The 21,567-nt window shown below is 40.5% G+C and overlaps 2 protein-coding genes across 9 annotated transcripts in view; one reads left to right on the forward strand and one right to left on the reverse strand.

The window, feature by feature from the left end:
* Positions 1-808: 808 nt before the first annotated feature.
* On the reverse strand, positions 809-5,504 carry LOC135486162 (F-box/WD repeat-containing protein 9-like). Of its 4 annotated transcripts, none has more exons than XM_064768735.1 (9): positions 5,426-5,504; positions 4,344-4,870; positions 3,979-4,118; positions 3,599-3,727; positions 3,353-3,465; positions 2,806-3,043; positions 2,395-2,508; positions 2,073-2,231; positions 809-1,915 (listed from the first exon to the last, which is right to left on the reverse strand). In XM_064768735.1, exons 2-9 carry the CDS (start codon positions 4,792-4,794, stop codon positions 1,793-1,795), a joined length of 1,467 nt encoding a protein of 488 aa, XP_064624805.1. In that variant the 5' UTR covers positions 4,795-4,870; positions 5,426-5,504; the 3' UTR covers positions 809-1,792. The 4 variants fall into 4 exon arrangements, with proteins under 4 accessions (XP_064624805.1, XP_064624804.1, XP_064624803.1 ...); XM_064768734.1 differs by lacking the exon at positions 5,426-5,504 and adding an exon at positions 5,218-5,306; XM_064768733.1 differs by lacking the exon at positions 5,426-5,504 and adding an exon at positions 5,106-5,276.
* Positions 5,505-5,732: 228 nt separating this feature from the next.
* LOC135487027 (transportin-1-like) overlaps positions 5,733-21,567 on the forward strand; it is a 29,582-nt gene continuing 13,747 nt past the window's right edge. For all 5 annotated transcript variants that reach the window (XR_010446772.1, XM_064770286.1, XM_064770288.1 and 2 more), the window contains exons 1-10: positions 5,733-5,841; positions 6,643-6,718; positions 9,763-10,019; positions 16,549-16,682; positions 16,816-16,897; positions 19,065-19,187; positions 19,533-19,712; positions 20,101-20,199; positions 20,650-20,716; positions 21,120-21,272. Coding sequence is in view for 4 of the 5 variants with exons in the window: in XM_064770286.1 (XP_064626356.1) it covers positions 5,743-5,841; positions 6,643-6,718; positions 9,763-10,019; positions 16,549-16,682; positions 16,816-16,897; positions 19,065-19,187; positions 19,533-19,712; positions 20,101-20,199; positions 20,650-20,716; positions 21,120-21,272 (1,270 nt within the window). In the remaining variant the exon portion in view is untranslated. The remainder of the gene's footprint in view (positions 5,842-6,642; positions 6,719-9,762; positions 10,020-16,548; positions 16,683-16,815; positions 16,898-19,064; positions 19,188-19,532; positions 19,713-20,100; positions 20,200-20,649; positions 20,717-21,119; positions 21,273-21,567) is intronic.

The following is a 21,567-nucleotide window of genomic DNA, read 5'->3' on the forward strand; positions in this document are numbered from 1 at the left end:
AGGTGTGGATCTGCTGCCCTTGGTTCTGGGTGTAACAGCATTTGTTATCGTGCCAGGTCTGGTTGTGACAGTATCTGCAATCTCGTCAGGTCTTGTTGTGCCAGCATTTCCTGTCTCTCAGGTCCGATTGTGACAGCATATGCTGTATTATTAGGTCTGGTTGTGGCAGCATGTTATGGTATGGTTGTTGCAGTATCTGCTGCCTCTTCAGGCCTGGTGTTCTGATTTCATGCAGTCCCTTTATGGAAATCAGTTATTCACCATGTGAAAATGAGACACATTTTTCCTGAGGGTGGAGACACGGCCCACCCAGTAGAAACATGGTGCCCTATGTTGGGAGAGTACACATCTAGATCAGACAAAGTACACATAGCGCAACTCCTCAGCACGGCAATCATCAGCCATTTTGTGAGAGTCGGTTGTACAACCAGGACAAGTCATGACCAAAAGTCCAGTGGCTCAAGACGTACGGCCACTGCACATAAAGACAAAGATACAATCAAGGTCACTCAAAGACCAGATTCTGCAGCCACTTTATATGGGAGCACTCACTCCACCCTACCATGCACCCAGTGAGAAAGGATGTATCGGGTGGCATCAATCATTATTACAGGCACATACATGGTAGCATGGTAGTGGAGGAAGGCTAACCATACCAGCGGAGGAAGGCTAACCATACCAGCGGAGGAAGGCTAACCATACCAGCAGAGGAAGGCTAACCATACCAGTTATTGAACACCAGGGCCACTTGTATGCTCCTCCCCATGCATGACCAATAGATGAAGTGAAAGAAACAGAAATTGGGCCGTATAAAATATAATTTAATATTACATCAGAAATTCATACTATGTGCTGAGAAGGATTTTAAAACTCTTTACACACAGGCTGAATAAAAAAAAGGCTTAACGATGTACCTACAAAGGGTAACAAAACTATTTGGTGCCATCTTACAAGAGAAAATCAGCTGATTGTGAATACAATACACATGAAGACAATATGAAGAAGTAATGGACACTTTGCCGTAAAGCGAATAACAACACAGTGGAGAGTTTCTTCAATATAAAAACATGACTGACTAGTGATCCTCATATATAAACTCTTGACAACAGTGATTGCACATGTACCAATGACCTTAAGTCCCCAGGGCAGGGAAAGTGGGGTTGCGAAATAGCAGGATTGTTACCTACTTAGAATATATGAACTTACATTTAAAGAGGTCTGTCAATATCATGAGAGACACATACCCGAATCACATATATTCACAATATTTATAAAGTATAACACATTACAAACACTCAAAGAACAACCTTCCGGCATTACAAACATGTATGGCCTATATCACAGAAGCTATGTGTATCAGTTCTCTCACTGTTCAACATAATGATGACATACATGTAGTTCCACCAAAAAATATCACATGTTGGCATATTTTGTATACAAAGCAGGACTAATTTAAAAGTGCATGTACAGCTGTACATGCAACGCAAAATCTATGCTATATTAAGACAGGGCAGCTACTTGATCATAAACGTAACATTACATGCCGAAAAGTACTTCTACACTCCCTGATGATAAACCTGAAAATCAGTGTCTTTATACCAATATAATCCTAGAAGCACATTATGCACCCATTCGAAAATGCCAAAGTCTTACATGTTTCCAGAATCACATTTTTAGCCAGGAGCTGAGTTATGTGAAGTATTCTGTGTTAATGACAAGGCAACTGATAATCTTGGATGTCGATCCAATTCAAGGTTTGTCATTGACATCATTAACAAGTATCGTCCATGTATCAGGAATCATTCTCTTCCATTTCTTCAAACATCAAGTGATGTTGATGTTGTGACTTGGGTCTCCAGATACCAACCAACATATCACTGCCTGCCGTCGCCAACACACTGTTCTGCCAACTTATCTGAAGAAAGAACATATCAATTTAAGATTCAGTCATAGTACAGAACAGTATTTCTAGCAAGGCACCATAATGCTCAAGTGTCTCCCAACCTCACCTGTATCAAATCAAACAACTTGGCCTTCCTGGGCAAAGAAATAACTGGAATTGTTTTACTAACCTTAGCTACTTCAGCGTCATGTGATTTGATAGTATGGATGTTTCCTGGATTCAAGCATGGTTCCATGATGCGTACTGTCCTATCTGTAGAGCAGCTCATGATTGATCCATAGTTATACAGCACACCTGTCAGTTTACCAACATGGCCAGGATCATAAGTCTGAAAATAAGAAGTTAGAAAAATATCAAACAGTGCAAATGTCAAAATTCCCTATTGACAGCGGATTCTGTTTAGTGCTTTATTGACCTGGGCCTGTCTTGAATTGTCACTATTATCAGTCTAATCTGCGTCAGGTTTGCAAAGTAAATGTTGATGTTCGTACCTTGATTAAGTCAAACTTGACATCAGAAGCATCAACAAGGTGAAGACGTCCTATTTTATCACCGATGAATAACTGGTTCATGTTGTAATCCATGCACATTGGGAAGTGTTCAAACTGTGGAGGAAAGGACATGAGAATTAAATAGAGTAGCATGGCAGTAACGTGGTACAATGTTTAGACACAAGTCTATCAAAGGATCCATCAGTTAAATTAGGAAAACATCTTGCCTATTTGGACTGGAAAGAGCGGGCCTTATATGTAACTGGGGCCTATACATCTACGTCACTTGAGCTCGTGCACTATGTAAGCTGCCAAATCTTGGGCCAGTTTTCAACTGGCCCAAGTCATCTTGGGGATACCATGCCTAACTCAACTGCTGGACATAGAGGCATCTGGGATAGAAATACTTACATGTAAAGTTTTCAGCAGTATTTCCGCCCTCCTATCATAAATGCAAACCGTTTTATCCTCACTACCACTGATGATGTAGTTATCGTCAGCTTCTATCGAGAGTACCGGCATCCTGTGATGGCGTATCCGCGAGACTATGGTCGCAACCCGCGGGTCGATCACACTGATGTATTTATCATAGCTACCGGCGACGAGCACATCTTTGGTATATTTCGTAGCCAAGACTGCCGACTTACACCTAGAAGAGATTCAAAGTGTGACTATTCAGTTGAAGTTCACCCTTTCACATTAAATTTTTCATGATCAAACATTTGAAATTATTTCAAATATTTGCTGCTCGATGTTTTAAACATATATTAAATGTCTTGTTTGCCGTCATCAATCTCCAACAAGCTTACACCATAAGCCTAAATTGCATATGTGCAGTGATTTGCAAGACAAAACTTCAGTTCAGAGCTATCCCTTTTGGTCCACCAACTGAAAATTTGCAATCAATCCATATTCACAAAACCACAAACCATTAGGCGCCAATCACAACGTTACTCACTTGACAGATCTGATCTCAGTAACGCCTGCTCCAAGGTCCCAGAACTTGATATAAGTATCCCAGGAAGCAGTAGCCATGATGTGGTTATGGGAAGTTATCGACCAAATCCAACCCTAAGAAAGGAATTAGTAAAGAATCAACAATATTGTGACTTCACCAAGCCACTGAAATGATTCCACAATTCAATATTGTGACATGGGAAAGTGCTCTGTGCTGTGACAAACAATTTCAACAGATAATACTTACATTGTGAGCATTCATCTTAGATACAATTCGGGCATCTTTTTTCGAGCTTGGCTCATTCACATCAATTTTGTCTAAGTCCCACAAGTTGAGGTATTTGTCTCTGGAGCCACTCGCCAAGAGGCTACCACCCTGAAATCATCAACATGAAATCATTTAGAACATCCTCTGTAGCAAAATTGCTCCTGAAAGCTAACTATTGATTTCAAACTGGCCTTTCCGTATCAGCGAGTGGAAACATTCACATCATCTTTAAATTGTTTTCTAAACGAAAGAAAGATAGTCCCACAAGAAACATCACTTAATTGACTATGTTAATTATGTTCAGTCATATAAACTGATTCAGGATATTACATTTAAAGGCTCAAATAAGTTCACCTTACACTCATCAAATGGACAGCATCAACTGGAGCAGATATCCCATCACTCAGCATAAAGTGGTCCATCGTTTGATCGGGATTTGACCAGAGCCACAATTGTTCTTCTCGCATCACACACGCCTTCTTCCAATTGAAATTTTCCACTGAAAAGATGTCAATATCACTATACATGTAGGCTACAGTCCCTTTTGACCGAATCTTCTTTCTGCCCTTTCTAATTTTTTGGTCAAAGTTCCCAATATAAAGTTCAGTTAAATTTTTGCACATCCTGTTGAGATGATGAACGGTTGCAACTCCTTCCTCAGGATCCACTGCAAAGGTATAAAGGTAGCACTGCCTCACACTTCGCAAAAAATCCTTTTACTCACCTGGAACAACAGGATACCTCTTCACACCCTGCTTTGACGTTCTGATTTTCCAAGTGGCGTCATCAGACAAGAGATCATGGAACTGTCGACATACTCTGGTCAGCGTACCAAGCACAAACTTGGCGGGCAGGTAGGAGCATATTTTAAGGAATATTTCCGGAAGCAGGAGTACAGGTAATATAGACTTTCCATCAGCATCCTGATCACTGAGGCAGCGCTTTAGTGAAATTTCATTAGGTCGGTTTTGATGTTTGGGACTCAGATGAAACGTTGGTGAAAGGATTCCACCATCCTTTGTTACGGATTTGTCTCCATCTTTTTCATCTTGATCACAGATATTTGACCTCAGTTCATTCCCAACACAGTCCTGCATGGCATTTTGATTACGGTCACTACTGAGTACATCATCACAGGTAGGTGAGGACGGTTCATGATCATCCTCCATGTTCATCGGTACAAATCCACTGTCACAGAGCTGACCGTCAACCAACAGACCACTCTCTGGCTCAGTAGAATCCTTCTTGTCCCTTGAATAAAACATAGAAAATCTTATATTATAACGTGTATTACTACATTATTATAACATTACAATCACATATTAGTAGGCCTACATTGTAGTAAAATACCACCACCTGTCCTTACTTTAACATCTTAAAATGAAATAACACGAATCCTTCCCTTGAATGAAACGACCCTTTGATGCAGTCAGCAGTAAGATTGAGATGGCCGTGCAGCAGCAGACGAAGTCGAACTCCAACTCACAAAAGTGCTCTGCTAGCAGTCAAAGCGAGATATGGACGACTATTCCATTGACATACAAGTGGTACATATCTAATCTCAGTGACATTTCACAACATCAACGCTAAAAACGGACCTTAGTCAGTGTAATGACTGTTTTTGTGAAGAAATATTGCACAATTTTAGACAGTGGCCACCATTATGAAAATCGAAACGTCAAGGTCCATAACAAATTATTTCATTGGCTGATAGAATAACACAAAATATGCAGGTTTTATTCTTTTTATGCACAATCTGCTGTATAAAATGTTTGCTTTTGTTAATCACGACAATCTAAAACATACACTTTGTCATTCTGTATCACAAAATTTGAACAGAAAGAAGAAATACGCTCGAGTTTTATCTTTATTCAGCCAATTTCACCGAAAATGAATGAAAACTTTTGTCCAATGAAAACAGGTTTTACATATGAGCAAAATTTCCAATTTCCAAAATATGTGTATGAGAATTTTTATTTTCAATTATCCATGAGAAAACAACAACGTCTTCATGTTTTTCATAGTGTATGATTAACCATGTTTGTTAATTACACTTGTTCTCACCATTTCTCAAATATTTTACGCCCTCTAGCCGCCGTTTCGGTCACGGAGAGCAATCCAAAATGGCGTGGCAGCCGAATGAAGATGGACTTCGACAGATTTTACAGCTTCTCAGGGAGTCCCAATCACCTGATACAGCCACGCAAAGAGAAGTACAACAAGTATCCTTTGTATACATGACAATAAAACCAAAATCAATCGTTTTCCTCCCATCCTAATAGCAGCAAACCCCTCGATATTCGACCCCACGTTGCCGGTTTTCGTGCATCATTTGCATGCATCAATGCATGTAAAATGTGTTGTGTACAAAATGCACTGCAGTGTACATTGTAGTACTGGCTGTGTCCATTTGTTGTGATATTTTGGTAAAAAATCAAAACTGGTTTCATAATTGTGACCCACCACGACAAAATGAGTTGTTCTGAGCGATATGCGACTAATGTTCTGGGAACGAGTTTACAATCCCCGATCACACCCCAAAAAAAGGTCATCGGTTGACTAACGAAGCACCACTGTTCAATGGATTTATAGTTGAATGCGATCAAACTACGTCATTTCCGATCGGGGGTCGTAAATTTTAACCATGTTCTGTCATGGCGGGTCGCAATTGACCTCATCATTCTGTACACTGTCCGTGTTGCCTACTGCTTTGCACTTGGCGCGAGACATGTCGTCATTCATAATTTGTTGAATCATGAATGAATATGACGTGATATTTTGTGAGGATTCCAGTTCAGGTTGCGATTTCCTATTTGTTGGTGTTTATTGTCTTTGCAAAAACCATCCATTAGACTGAGTGGGCCATCACGCATTTCTAAGCGTAGGCCTACTGCACGTTATGCTCACAAACAGTTGGGTGTTTTCATTTGAAAGGTGTATTTTATATTGTTACCACTACGCCAGAAAGATGTCCTCTGGATCTGTAATTCTAGTATGTTGAATTCCTTAATTCAGTATTTTAGAAACTAGAAGAACTCAACAAATTTCCAGACTTCAACAACTATTTGATTTTCGTGTTAACTAAATTAGAGACAGAAGGTAAGTTCCAGAAATCAATAATCTTTTTTTGGTGGCTAATAGCCAATTGGGCAGTGTTTGAGAAATATCTGTTCGATGAAAAAAGTGCAACTTGTGGAAAATATATAGTGGGAAAGCTGTGCCCCTCAGAAAAAGTGTGATGAAATTTCACATTTTGTGAACACTGAAAGACAGTCCAAAATTCGTTATTGAAGCATACTTTGGTGATTTTCACTGTTATCATTTCCACTGGGGTAATGGCCTCACACTAATTGTTTGCTCATCAGCAACCACCTTAATGAGCCCCAGATGAGGTGTGGCACAAACAAGGTTAGCCACTGACGGACCTTCGATAGTAAACATGATTAGACTAATGGCAAGTCCGAGCAGTCTTATTACTGCCAGATATACGGCGGCTGATGGATCAAACTTGTTATTCTGACCAGGCCCTGGCTGACTTCTGATTCGGGTTGTTGGCATGGTCGGTGAAATTTATGCTACCGTCACTTTACTCAAAAATGGTTGGAACTGTCTCGTGGTGAAGTATTATTGTGGACACGATTCTTTAACACCGACTTGATTGGGTGATTTGTTACTTTTCCACTCTCACTCTGTGTCACTCTACAAACGTCCCCTCATTTGTCTATCTTGATCACTGCGAGATGAGAAATCTTGATCAAATGTCATATCTCTGCGGTCGGGCGAAATTTGTCTGATGAGCACTGCTGGTGAATTCATTATCCTATGCCTTCGGGCGCACTCCCTGCCTGATATCTGATTCTGACTTAATGGAGAATGATGGCTTGTGTAGTGATGAGATTCTTTCGAGTTGTGAAAGATAAACTCTTAATACAATATGTTGCTTTGATTGGGACGTGCTCATCTGGCACCTGTCAATCTAATTCATGTTCTTCATGGCAATCATGCATATAGTGATGTTTGTCGATGGAACAGCAGGCTGTGTGAAGGGGGCAGGAATGAGAGAATCTTTGTCCTTTGACATGTTACAATATCTGAAAAAGGTAGGATGTGTTCAGAATCAAAGACATGAAGACAATTGGTCTTTGCTAAGAAATCATCTCCATAGTTACTAGTAAAAGCTTCTCAATAGTCTGAAGTCATGCTCGGCCAAAATTTTCTCTGTCACTTATAAGTAAAGAATTTACCCTTCCAGCATCCCAGCGTAGGTGAACGCAAATACCTCGTCGCCATGGAAACTGTATTTTCATCTTGTTAATAGTTTGAGCCATTTCTGAGATCAATGGCCGTTGCCGTGGATCTCATCGATCTGTCTCCGAAAGAAAATACGAACCTTACGCTTACAGCAAAGTCGGTGCGAGTTCAGTTCACCTGGTCTGGCGCTCTTTGAGTTATGAAACATGTAGTACAGGGTGGCTGGGTACCTAAGGAACAATCCCTTGGATTGTGATGGATGCTTTCAAAAACTATCTGGGCGATTTTCCTGAAACTTGCATTGATGACATCATGGCCTAAGAAAAGGTAAAACAATAGATTGACCTTGACCTAATTTAAAAAAGCTATTTCTTGCTGTACATGTTAGTCATGTAAACTCCATAACGAAGGAGAAATAATGCTAGATTTAGCATTTTAAAATCAGACGTGACAGTCAGCTCATGCTCATGCTACAGTTTCACTGACTATTCTCCGTGTTCATTCATTGCCAATGTAGAAAAACAAAAATTTGAGGATAATTTATAACACAGTGGCACTGGTAGATAGAAATTGGCTTTTCCGTACCATGGTTTTCACAAAAAGGGTGCATCGTTGCTCTGCCTTGAGGATGAGGCATGCCAACACAGCACCAAAAACACCATGGCAACCTGTTGTCGATAGATTCCTCGTTGATCACAGCTGCTGGTTGTGCCTTGCCGTCGCCTTTGAATGTTTAAGAGTCACCTGGGCCTGACAAGTAATCTGATCGGCACTCTTGTGAACCTGCTGATGTGCGTAGGACAATTTCGATGTCGATAGTTTTTGAGGAACGTTTTTTATTCATGAGAATAGAACATGCCGTCATATTTGGGTAAAAACATGTTTAGAATTGCTGTGTTGAAAAAAGTGTCATTGTTGTGCCCAGGAAGTCCTGATGAGATCCTTGCAGTCTGATTTTTACCAAGCTGAAGAACAGAAATATCATTGGGCCTAAAAACTTTTTATAAGGCAACCTTTGTTATGACTGTGTTGTGAATAAAGATACAGGTCTTGATTTTTGATATAATCATCATTCAAAGCACAAATGTGCCAGTGGAAAAAGTCAGATTTCATCAATACTGGATGTACATGTGACCTTCGCTTGAACTAGCTAACAGTGGAGCTTGCCCCTTATAAAAGGTTCAATACACAAATAAAATTGTGCGGCAATCAATAAAACCAGTTTTGTGGAAAAATCAATTTGAAATCAGTGCTGAATGCATGTATTGTTGTAAGTTTATTGAGGCATGATCTGAAACAATACAGTGTACACGCAATGTACTTGTTGTGTGATGTATGGTGAGGATTCAATGAGAGTGGATTCATTGAATGCATACTGAATAACATGATGACGGTGTATTGATTTTTAGCTTAGATTGAATGAAAACGAAAGTAATATTTGATGATGATTGTTTCTGATCTCCTTAATTTCCATTGTAAAACGAGCGTTATGTCTACTTGTGCTGATATTATTATTTTGTTCAGTCTGAACCATTGCGATTTAGAAAGTGCTTGGAGGCAATTTCAGATGTTAGACTGAAGGACTGTCATCAGCGACTCCTATATCTGAACGCCTCAATCAATTTCAGATGTTAGACTGAAGGACTGTCAGCAGCGACTCCTATATCTGAACGCCTCAATCAATTTCAGATGTTAGACTGAAGGACTGTCAGCAGCGACTCCTATATCTAAACGCCTCAATCAATTTCAGATGTTAGACTGAAGGACTGTCATCAGCGACTCCTATATCTGAACGCCTCAATCAATTTCAGATGTTAGACTGAAGGACTGTCAGCAGCGACTCCTATATCTGAACGCCTCAATCATATTGTTTACCTCCTCTGTCTTTCCAGATGAACCTACGAGATCCCTCAGTGGTTTGATTTTGAAAAATAACGTCAGAGCTCATTATGAAAAATTCCCGAGCGAAGTGACAGAATTCATCAAAGCAGAATGCCTGACGAGTATAGGGGACAAGTCACCGCTGATCAGGGCTACAATCGGTATCCTCATTACAACGATTGTGTCCAAGGGCGAGCTTCACAACTGGCCAGATCTTCTACCACGATTATGTCAACATCTCGACTCGGAAGATTACAACGTCTGCGAGGTAAGACAAAAACATCATGATAGATTTTTGTGACTTTTGTTGGAAGATGTTGCTCATGCCGTCTATATTCTTCTAGAAGGTCTAGGATGCATCTCTGGGAGAATGTTTACTTCATGTCCACTGTAACCTTACTTACTCTTAACATCACCACTACAACCAGTTGACTTGTCTACATCCCTTTCTCCATTCCATCAACGTTCATGTAATTCAACCCTGCTTACAAATCAATGGTTTGTCTTGTGGAAATTACATTGGATGACGATCAATTGGTTCGGCATGTAAGCAAGCAAGATCCCAGCTGACCAACTTGCTTAGCCGTAGCCATCAGAATGTCTGATGATGGTGGCAATGGGGTGGTGAGTGCTTTAGAACAGATTGGTCCCTGTGGTGATATGAACGTGAAGTAGGTGTATACTATCAGCTTTTGAAGCTTTTGAATGGCCTAGCCTAAGCTGTTTGGTCAAGGCCGATGAAAACACATAAGTAGAAATACACTTTTTGACAGGATTTCACTTTGGTTTTCATCGTATCTGCCTTCTGTCTTTGATCATGTTGTATATTTTGGTCAGCTGTCCGAAAACATGATACATCTCGTGAATTGAACTTAATGGCCCATTCCCAGTATACTTTTAGTGTCATTTAGGCTTGTCAGAAGTGATCAAGTTATGTTTAGCATGTTATGTCATTATTAGCAATAGAATAAATTGCTCATTACCTTTTCAGCATCATTCAGAAACAGTTTTCCCTTGTGTGGTTGAAAGCAATATCTCTGTCTTGTTTTCATTTGCAATCAGAGTGTGTCTATCTACCCTCCCTCGCTTCTAGCTGTCTTCACTGTAATTTGATTTGGCAGCTAACTCGACTGCGGGGCAAAAGTACAGGCTCGTGAATAAATGATCATATTGATGGTGGTGTTATAAACTTATATGGCTGCCTAATTGTTCAGTCGGGTAGCCGTAAATCGGGAAGTCTTTCGCAAAGATCAATACACTGGTATACACTGTTTGCATTTTTTAAATGTATTGTAACCACATTTTGACTTTGAAGAGAAGGGTGGGCGGTGTAGAAATGGAATGGATTTGTGTCTTTAAACAGCACCTGCAGGGATCATTGTTTGCCAAACCTCAGCTCTGCAGCAAGTGCCACGTCAAGTGTTACATTAAGATTTTGTCATGCTTTGTAATTTTTTGCTGCCCAGTGTGTTGGCCAACCAGCATGGCGGCAATAAGCACCCATTCTTGTAAATTAGGTGGATTTTGATCTTGTACTTGTAACAAGTAAGGCAGATGTCGTAACAAAGCCTACACTCCCAACAATTGCCTTGTTGAATGATTCTCCCTATTGTTGTCTGTAACTTGATCATGTATTCCCGAGCTAATCCCATTGGATTTCCTTGCAAGGATGCCATCAAAGAACTTATCCTTATTGATTTACAAAAGTATAGGGAACTGTCAGAAATATTATAGCTTAGCTTCTGACATCCGAGAGACAATGACTTGAGAAGACTGATGATGCAGACAGTCTTCTCTTGTTGCAGTCTTTCTAATCTTTACCATTGGATAAAAAACAGTGCAAAGTAACTGTCTCATAATCTGCACTTACTTGTCGAGAAGTAGGTGTCTTACTGCACCTGTATGGACTCCATCACAAACAGAACTTGTCTCACATGCATTTTGTGTCTTTTCCACAAGGCTGAAGGTTCCTTTCAAAAGGGCACAGCATTTTTTTGAAAAGGGCACTTTTGCCAGTTTCTAAGAGAAAACATGCTTCAAATGGAAATCTGTGATTGTGAAGAAGTTTCCTCTGTGAAGGAAGAAGTTTCAAAGGCACCAATGCAAATGAGGATGGCACAAAGGTATCTGCTTGTTTGAATTTGAACCCTGCTGCCATGAAGTGCTGGAGAGAACGGTTGTCCGGGAAAAATAGCTTGTAACCCCTTCAGGTTTGAGTTGGATGAAGAGTCTATGTGACGTGGTGTTTCAAATCATGCTTGAGTTGCCTGATCAGATGCTAAACCATTGATGCATGAGATGCGTATGATGTGTATGATGTTGACAATTAAATTGGCTGTAGGTAATGGCTTGGAATGGATTATGATTGTTGGGTGTGGCCCACACTGCATTAGTGGCATGTGGGATTTGAAGGTTCAAATATCGTGTCTGTAATACTTTGAACGTTATTCTGCTTTCTATATGACATGATGCTTGCCTTGTTGAGCATCTCTTAAATCAAGTGAACTTGCCTGTAGCTATGATAAATAGACTACATATTATCATCGGTTTCAAGCACCCTGCAAATGAGGGATGTTGTCACTGCGACCTACAATCAAGTTGGAATAATTTGTTCTTATGTCCGCAATGACGCCTTTGCCAGTGAGGTACATTGATAACCCAAATCGTAATCCCCAACTTCCCTTGCAATCCAGCAAGCCTCTTGAGATATGCTTTAGGTATTGTGTGGAGCTTGCAGACTTTAGCTGATTGGAGACGCTCTATAATGCTGTTTCTGCCTCTCCCTACCCTGCCTGGTATTAGACAGAAATCGATCGAGGAGTGAAGCTGGTGTTGGATTGTAAATGTCAAAATGTCATGAATTGACAGCCAAAATGACTGAGAAAGGTCAATTTTACGACATTTTGTAAACGTAATCTTCTGTTAGGTTTAGGGTAATGGATGCTTTGACATGTAGTTGTGATGTGACGTTTATCAAAACTTAGCAATTTGGAAGGCTTGGAATAAGAAATTGCTTTTGATTTCATCAGATGATTGAGATTGTTCCATTTTGAACATGTCTTTTACTAGTTCAAGTGGACTTTTTTGTTATCCTTTGCTTAGCCTTTGAAAACCTTTTGATGTGTGTGCACTATGTCTGATTGTCACTCAACAGGAACCTGTTTCTGTATTCTGTTGTGGTATCATGTGGAGCCAATGGTAGATGGGGTATAAGCATGTGGCAAGTGTGGGAAAAGTAGCGTGCTGGCACATCAGAAGGAGTCCCCACATCTGATGCTGTTCTGGTGTTGAAAATTTAAATTGTAATAGATTTCTGCACCTTCCTGCACTATAAACCCAACAGTGCCAATGTGTATTCTTGTGTCAATATTTGACTCTTTAAGTTATAGCATGGTCTAATCACATGCTATTTGTTCATCTTTGCTAGTTTAACATGGTCTATCGCATGCCCTTTGTTCATCCATATGAATTTGAGGTTTGAAAATGGCATGTGTACTTTTTGAATAAGATAACATTGTTAATCTCATGTGTCTTACATCCAACATAACAATGATCAGCATAATCTGTGCAATTTAGCAAATGCATTTTCCAGGCAGATGTATTGAATTATGCAGGTTTTGTTGTGGTGTTCTGAATAGAACTTTCTTATAGCTGCGAGGACAGTGTGAACTTGCCTTGAGTCAAAGTGGACCATCTATGGAGCTAGTTCTACTGGGTCTAGTCCGGATACATCTCAACCATTTCATATGATTATGAATGCAAGAAGGCACACAGAGAAATATGAAATATGCAAATGTATTGTAAATTGGGCTGAGGGTCTTACATGTAACATGTATCTGCATTATTCCCTCAAAATCACTTAAAAATTTCTTGTTTGCAATTTAATGAGATGGATGATTTAAAACATTCCTTTGGTGTAATTACAATGGTGAATGCCACTTATGGCAAGACTAATTATGGTTTGACTGTTTTCTTAGCGTTCAATTTCCATTACACTTGGCTAATGTGCTTGCATTAATCAATATCAAACGTTATGAAGTCTGTTACGCAGTTGTGGGCTTTCATTTAATATGAAAGAGATGAGGTAATGAAATAATGGGTTTGAAGCGCATCTCAAATTAGTTCATAGCTTCAAGTAGGCTATATCGCTAAACCTTCTGGATAGAGCAGTGCGCAATGATGGCAATAGAGATGACATCATTACAACAAAGCTGGTGTTAGGGATGTCTAAATTCACGTTTTGAACCCTGGTGGCGCACCTTGTTGTCATAGCAACAATAGCTACCAGAGGTGACAAGTGGCTCCGTCCGCCTAGGCGTCGTCTTCACCTTTGTTGCCAATGTCAGCAGGGTCAAGGTCACTCATTGACATACTACACAGCCTCCAATCTGATGGTGGATGACCGATTATCTATACCAACATGGCAGTCCTATAGCAATCAAAATCTTATTTCTTTTGATCGTTCTGGCTGGCAAATGTTCCCATGTCTTTCAAATCCGATGATCAGTGATGTGCCAACAATGCAGAGTTGATGAAAGCATAATTTACAAGTGGGATGAACTGATATTATGAGCATTGAGCCAGCAGCCAGCCAATATGATACCTTGCCAAGTGGATAGCAGTAAATCTCTTCACCTTGTTTATGATTACCTTCAACTATGCTCCATCTCATATATCCAATATTTCAACTTGATCTGTAAGAGATTTTTTAGACGTTTGTATGTGGCTTACCTTTATTAACTCCTTCAACTTTCAAGGCAAGAGTACCATTGCAATTCATGTCGTAATGTCATAACGGCAAGCTACTTGGAATAACTGCTTCCCTGCCGATCAGATCATTGGCACGACAACTCAACGCGACAGTACTCATGATGTGAAAACTACATCTGGTTGTAATTGAGATGATTCACTACATAAGAAATCAGATTGACTGGCGTGGGTTGCCAATGAAAGTAAATCTGGTTAAGATACCCCACATGCCCCCGCTACAGGATCTAAGTCTGTAGTTGGTGGATACAACCAGATCTCGAACTCGGAGTATAAAAACCACATCATTGACTTGTACAAATAGGTTTATTGATTGTGGTAATGAGGTGGGGAGGCTTGCTAATGTTGTGTTATGGATTTGATGCCCTGTATGATGAAGTATGGATCCTGTATTGAGTCTAGACCATGAAGCATCGATATCACGGCCCTGTGTTTGAACTACGCACCCTGTTTTAGAGCTTCTCTCTTCAGTTTCATTGTGACGAGATGATATGAATATGATGACATCTTATCTATTCCATGTGTTATTACTGAACTGAATAACTCATAGAGTTTGAAGACTAGCTTTAAGTTTAATCTGCAGATGGTTGGCTCAGCGTTGGCCAATATTATTCATGTCATAACTCACCGAATAATCTGGAAATCACTGTTCTAAAGAAATATTTGACAAATAATGTCAAATCTACAATTGACTTTATTTTGTGTTGAACGTAATTCGGAGTTCTTTGATGCCCACTTTCATTGAAAAAGTCAGCTAATCTCCTGTGTGGGGAATTTATCTTCATCAAAAACTGTTTGATTGAATGAGACGCCTGCCTCCAGTCCAACCCTACCAACCACCATAATGTATGTCCCATGTAGCTCACATTGAACGAGGGTTTTTGTACCGTTCTTCTTAAGCCGGGTCGATTCATCCGTATAAAACGATGTTGATTGTTAATTCAGCGTGGAGGCAATCAATAAACTTGCTTTTTGCACATTCGTGATAACGACATTTGGTATTTAGTTCCCGATATAGAAATCTGCATCTGACAGTCATTCACCGCAAGGAGTTCTTTCCATTGATTTCTTCTTCATGAATACTCTTGTGAAGGTGCATAGTTTTAAAAATAGAGAGCTGAAGTGCTGTGCAAACCAGTGATTTTAGTCACTGCTACATGCAATCATAATCGTTGCAGTGTGTAACAAGGGATATTCACATTGCAATTGCACCTTGAACGAGTGACCTTTGTCACTGAGACATGTGATGAAAATCACTAGTCTGTGTCAACTAGGTCACAAACACTGTAGATGATGATATTGGCATCAGACAAAATCGGTTTGTAGAAGAATAGAAAACTTGGTGCGGGATATTGATCTAAAATTACAGTCAAAAAGTCAGCATGGGGGAAGGAAGGTAGAAACGAGATATGTTCTTGCAAGTCCAAGTACAGGTCTACCATGATTACTAGCAGTTCAAATATGCAAAGCTATAATCTGCATCCATCTTATGGTGCTAAACCCAAGTCAACTCCATAAAGGACGTAGAGTAAATATGTTCTACATGCTTGGCTTGCCTAAGAAGGCTATTTGTTTGATGCCGAGCTACAGCGTGGCCTTTCTTTACAATTGGGAGTAATCTCGATTTGACATTTGCTGTTGCGGCACAATGTCTCTTGGCATTAATGGACATGATATTTGTTGAGACGTGGATGGGCTGACTTTGCCCTTTAGAGCAGACAATTTGATGTTTAGGCAACTGGTTCAAGAACTTTTAGATCGTCTTATGATAGTCTCTATTGCTTCTATGCACGCTGTCACCTGAAACTTTGCATGATTGTACTCCTCTGCAAGTAAGAACTAATTCATGCCCATTTTCTTTCCAGCAAAACATGTACATCTGTGTTAATGACATACTCAAAGATAGGCTGTTGTAATAACTTGTATAATGTTGGCGGTTTACAGAAATGTTGCAACATTGGCCATTCAGTCCCTTTTGAATGTATTACCATCAAAATACTAATCAATTGTGCTGCTTTGTTTACTTGCAGGGAGCGTTTGGTGCCCTACAGAAGATCTGCGAGGACTCGTATGAAGCGCTAGACTCCGATGCTCTCAACCGCCCACTCAACCATCTCATCCCAAAGTTCTTACAATTCTTCAAACATAGTAGTCCGAAAATCAGGTAAGGTTCGTCTCGAAGGTTTTTAAAGGCAATTTAGATAAAAGATTGAAAGAAATTCTTCTTGAACGTTGTTTTGAAATTAAATCAAGCTGTTTATAGTCATAGTGAGTCATTTTCTTTCCTCTCCTTTCAGGTCACATGCGATCGCGTGTGTCAACCAGTTCATCATCAGCAGAACACAGGCGTTGATGCTCTACATTGACACATTCATTGAGGTGAGACATGCTCATTTCAGATCTGACTATAAAGATTCTACATTCCAGTACCATTGCTTGTCCCAATGTCTAAATGTGATACCAGTCCAGTTGTATCAAGTTGCCATTCAATTATCCACATAAAGCATCCTATCCCCTCCCCCCTCTAAGATAGCTGCAATCAATCAATACCATAGTGTTGTAATTAGATGCATCTTATAGTCCCATTTCTTCTCCCCCCAACTCATCTCATGTTTCAATCTAATCAGCCCAACACTAATGCGTCTTCCTCGGCAGTGCCCCAGTAAACACATCCTCATTACACGACCAACGTTTTTTTCAAGTGTCTCACTGGATGAAATCCAACACACTTGACAATTCGACACTCATCGGCATGCAACATCAGCCGAACTAACACGAGATCCTATTAGCTAAACAAACATGTAGCGATAGCTCAGTCGACCTGCTCTGATGAGATCGTGTAGGAGGTGTTGACCACAGGCAACCGATTGCTTTGATAACAAAGCTGGGTTTTCAATGCGATGGTGGCGACATTTTGTCCTATTGCACATCCGTCATATGAAATATTTGCTTTAACCAGTAGAAGGCAATGTGCTGTGCAGGAAATGATTCAATCATCTTTGCAAACTTGGCATAAAATAGTCAATACTGAATTTGGAATTGCAGTCTGGTGGAAAAGGGTTAGCAAATCACCTGTTGAAGTGGTCTTGGGCTTGTTCATAGTGAGTGGCTCGCTACTGGGTTTGGTGAACTGATTCTTCAGATTACAGAATGCTTCAGAGAGAGCCTTTTCGTGAAATCTTTGCGAATAAGTTGACGAGGCATCTCAAAGGAGTCGTAGCTGACTTGATGGGCTGCCACATTCATAAAATATTCACTCTGTTATGTTGATGGTGCATCTAGTTCGACTTGTACGTGAATGCCAGTATGGCTCTTTGAGTGGGGTGGCGGGGTCTTTGAGATACTGGCTGTGACTTGGAGGAATGCCGGATATGCCAGAGGGTGATATTGGCATGCTTCTTTGCATTTGCAAAAACCTGTGTGGCACAACGCTCAAATGAACTGGTTGCCATTTCACAGAATTTTCCCTAAATTACAAAAATCCATCAATCAGTAGTGGCAATGGCTGCAGTGGCCTGACATTTATTCATGCTGTGACAGCAGTGATATTTGTTATCCGAGATATTTCACGATGTCATGGTATAGACTAGAAAAGGGGATTTGTGTTTCAGTAGTGTAAAATGGCCAACACCGACCAGTGTTGTGGGCCCCAAACGTAACGTAATCTTACGAGAAATCCCATCTTTACGTTAGCAAGCCATCGATCAATATACTTGGTATATGTAAAGAGTCTGTCAGACTCGTGTGTGTGCACGGATCATATAAAGACCCCTAGGGTTGTATTGATTCCTGTCTTCATTCTGTAATACATCTTTAACGGATGGTTTGGTGAATCGCGTGGACATGCTACCCTAATTGTTAATATTCTTGCTCATCGGAATCCATAAACATCATTATGAAATAGTGGGATAGAAGTTCAGAAGAGGCTGGTTACAATGTTGTCATTCCCAGCCCAGGGGCTGTGTTTTGATTGCATTCGCTACAGATATGATTCACCTGATAGAGCATTGCTTATCTTGCATTAGTTAGCCTTCTGTTTGAGGCTGGAGGGTATTGATGGAATGCGACATATCTTAGAGGGGCCATGGTCGGGATAGAGAAAGATAGCAGATCTACCCTCATAAATAACCACGTCGGCCAAACGATCTCAAAACTTGTTGAAATAAGGAGTTAAAAATAGATTTAATGCTTTTCTTGTCGGCTGAGACAAAGTGCCTTCAAGGCATTTTAATGATTTTCTGGTCTGTTTGATTAAATCAACAAAGCTGTTGTCATGGAGCGACAGTTTTTTGTCCCATTTCAAAAAAAGTTGTAATTTCACAATTTTTTTCATTATTACCTACTCATGTGATAGCGATGTTAAAAAGGTCTCTGTGAAATGTCTGATGGAAACCTATATCGGCTTAATGGTTTGTGTAACATGGGTCAATACTGTCATGAAAATAGCTCCAGTACGAGTTGTCGCTTGCGCAGAAAACTTACGTATTTGCAAAAGTCTGTTTTGTTGGAGCTTATGATTGATGTTTTCTTTCCTCTTTCTCTTCAGAACTTATTTGCACTAGTCTACGACGAGGACCCAGAGGTTCGCAAGAACGTATGCCGGGCGCTCGTCATGCTGATCGATGTCCGTATGGACCGACTCATACCACACATCAACAACATCATCGAGGTAAGTCGACACACCTGAGCAGCGGCAATGGTACACTTCATTGCCGGCAACCACTGTTGAAATAGGGAGAGAAAAACATAAAATTCCAAAATCTAACTTGATAAATGATGCCTTGCAGAATGATGACACTTTACAAAGAATGAAGGATCTCATCCTAATGAGTTTACTCCTTTTGTATTCGTACTGTCTGACAGCAAGTGTAGATACAGCTCTCTTCTGCCACAGGAGTTTCCATAAAACAGGTTACCGTGGGAGTGTTGTGTCAGTTTTGGTTGGTGCTGCCGTACTGGCTGTCATTCCTGTGCCTTGTACGGGCCGTAACATTTAATTCTCTTGTCGTTTCAGTACATGTTACTCAGAACCCAGGATGAAGATGAAGGTGTGGCATTGGAGGCGTGTGAGTTCTGGGTGGCTCTGGCCGACCAGCCCATCTGTACAGAGGTTCTCCCCCCTCACAAGGAAGCCCTCATCCCTGTGCTCGTACAGGGGATGAAGTATTCAGAAATTGACATCATATTACTGAAGGTAAGCTATGAGACTACCTGATCTTCCATCCTCAGAAAACCAGGTTTGAGTTAAATGATACACATCTTAGACAGCCTTTGCAATAAGTTCCTTTTCGAGGTTTTGCACTGTTGGGCTCTGGCTTTGGAATGATTAGTAATATTTCACCTCATTTGACTTATCGAATGATAATTTACATCATTATGACCTTAGCCAGCTGAATATCCATGATTTCTTATTCTTTCTGCTGCAACATTGGAAAGGAAAACTGTCTAAGTTAGAGCCTGGAATGATTTGCTGTCGAGGTTTCCTCTTGATGCAAATGCAGCTGCTGATGTTTAAAAACATTTGAATGATTTCCCAAAACTGATTTCTTCCCATTTCACGATCCTCTTGTTTGCTTTTCTAGGGCGACGTAGAGGAAGATGAATCCGTACCTGACAGGGAATCGGACATCAAACCTCGCTTCCATAAATCCAAGACTCACAGTCAGAAGAGACAAGGAGATGTAAGTACACTCTAAATAACTAAAACCTTGTAGGTGTCCAACAACATGGTCAGACCCTGTGGCATGATGACATTTCTGCTCAGAAGGATCATAACCTTTTGATGAAGTCTTCTATTGTATTCGTACTGTCTGACCACAATCATACACCATTGTTGCTGAACTTCAAAGCAGTCACATCAAAAACATTCTCTATGGTGTTGCTAACGTTACAAAAGAACTTGTTGACATGTTGAGTTGGCACGTCACCTGGGATTAATCTGGGTTTTTTCAGCATCATTGTCACTGGTCATTCTAAGCGTATTTTTTGATGCTGTCTAAGGCTGGCATAGTTCCAAGTTTTGTTTTGAACTCAAAGCCTGGAGTGGCAGAGAGGAAGGAATAAACTAAAGGCCTTCAAAATAATGCCAGGTTATCTGGACGTCTAGCTAATTCTTGTACATCAACTTTCAGGGCGACTCTGATAATGACGATGATGACGGCCTCGATGATGATGAGACGTTATCAGACTGGAATCTTAGTAAGTTCTCGGCACACTCAAGTTTACGCCTGGTTTTATCACCTAGATATTGCAGTGCTCTTCACCTCCCATTTTGACATTAGTCACTTGGTTAAAAACTTCACCTCTGCCTTCCACCCAGTCAGAAGTACTGAAATATGCCGCCAAACCTTTGAAACGTTTCTTGTGAACAAGGGAATGATGTTTAAATTGTTCTATCGATGAGAGTTCTGCTCGATGAATATCAGTATTCGTACACTGACCCTTGTTCCTTGAAGCTATAAATAACGCTACCTTATCCAAGCAGTCCAAGACGAGTCCCGAGTCTAAGCGTACATGGCAGTCGCAGGGTATATACAAGCTGATTGAGGCCGCTGCAGAAAATTCAAAGCCTGTATAAATGTTCTCCTCCTGTCTTTTACAGGGAAGTGTTCAGCGGCAGCCCTCGATGTCCTTGCCAACGTGTTCCATGAGGAACTCCTCCCGGTGTTGCTGCCCATCTTGAAGGATCGTCTCTTCCACAATCTGTGGGAAATCAGGGAATCTGGCATCCTCGTCCTTGGAGCCATAGCAGAAGGTACAATCATTTGATGGCTTCTCTCGTATCTGATGTTGCTGTTGCCAGCTTGCCATGGGTGATGCTGGTCTCTGCAGTTTTCTGTTGTCGCCAATTCTGGCCGTTTAGTGGGTGTAGGCTTGCATTTCCCTGCAGAGTGATGACATTCTCTTTCATGAAGAATCTACTTCTCATGAGTTTATCCCAAAGTATTCGTACTGTCTGACTGCAGGAAAGATATTTTGTTTTAGATCGGCACCATTACTATGATCCTTTTGTGACACTTACAGGATGCGTTCTAATCCTAATTATTTGC

The sequence above is a fragment of the Lineus longissimus genome, chromosome 4 (genome assembly GCF_910592395.1).
Source record: "Lineus longissimus chromosome 4, tnLinLong1.2, whole genome shotgun sequence".
NCBI lineage: Eukaryota > Metazoa > Nemertea > Pilidiophora > Heteronemertea > Lineidae > Lineus > Lineus longissimus.

Coding starts and splice junctions, on each gene's coding strand:
- LOC135486162 (XM_064768732.1), bottom strand. Junction 2,509..2,805: donor TACTGCTGAAAACTTTACAT/GTAAGTATTTCT, acceptor TTTCCTCCACAG/TTTGAACACTTCCCAATGTG. Junction 1,916..2,072: donor ATGACGCTGAAGTAGCTAAG/GTTAGTAAAACA, acceptor TTCTTTCTTCAG/ATAAGTTGGCAGAACAGTGT.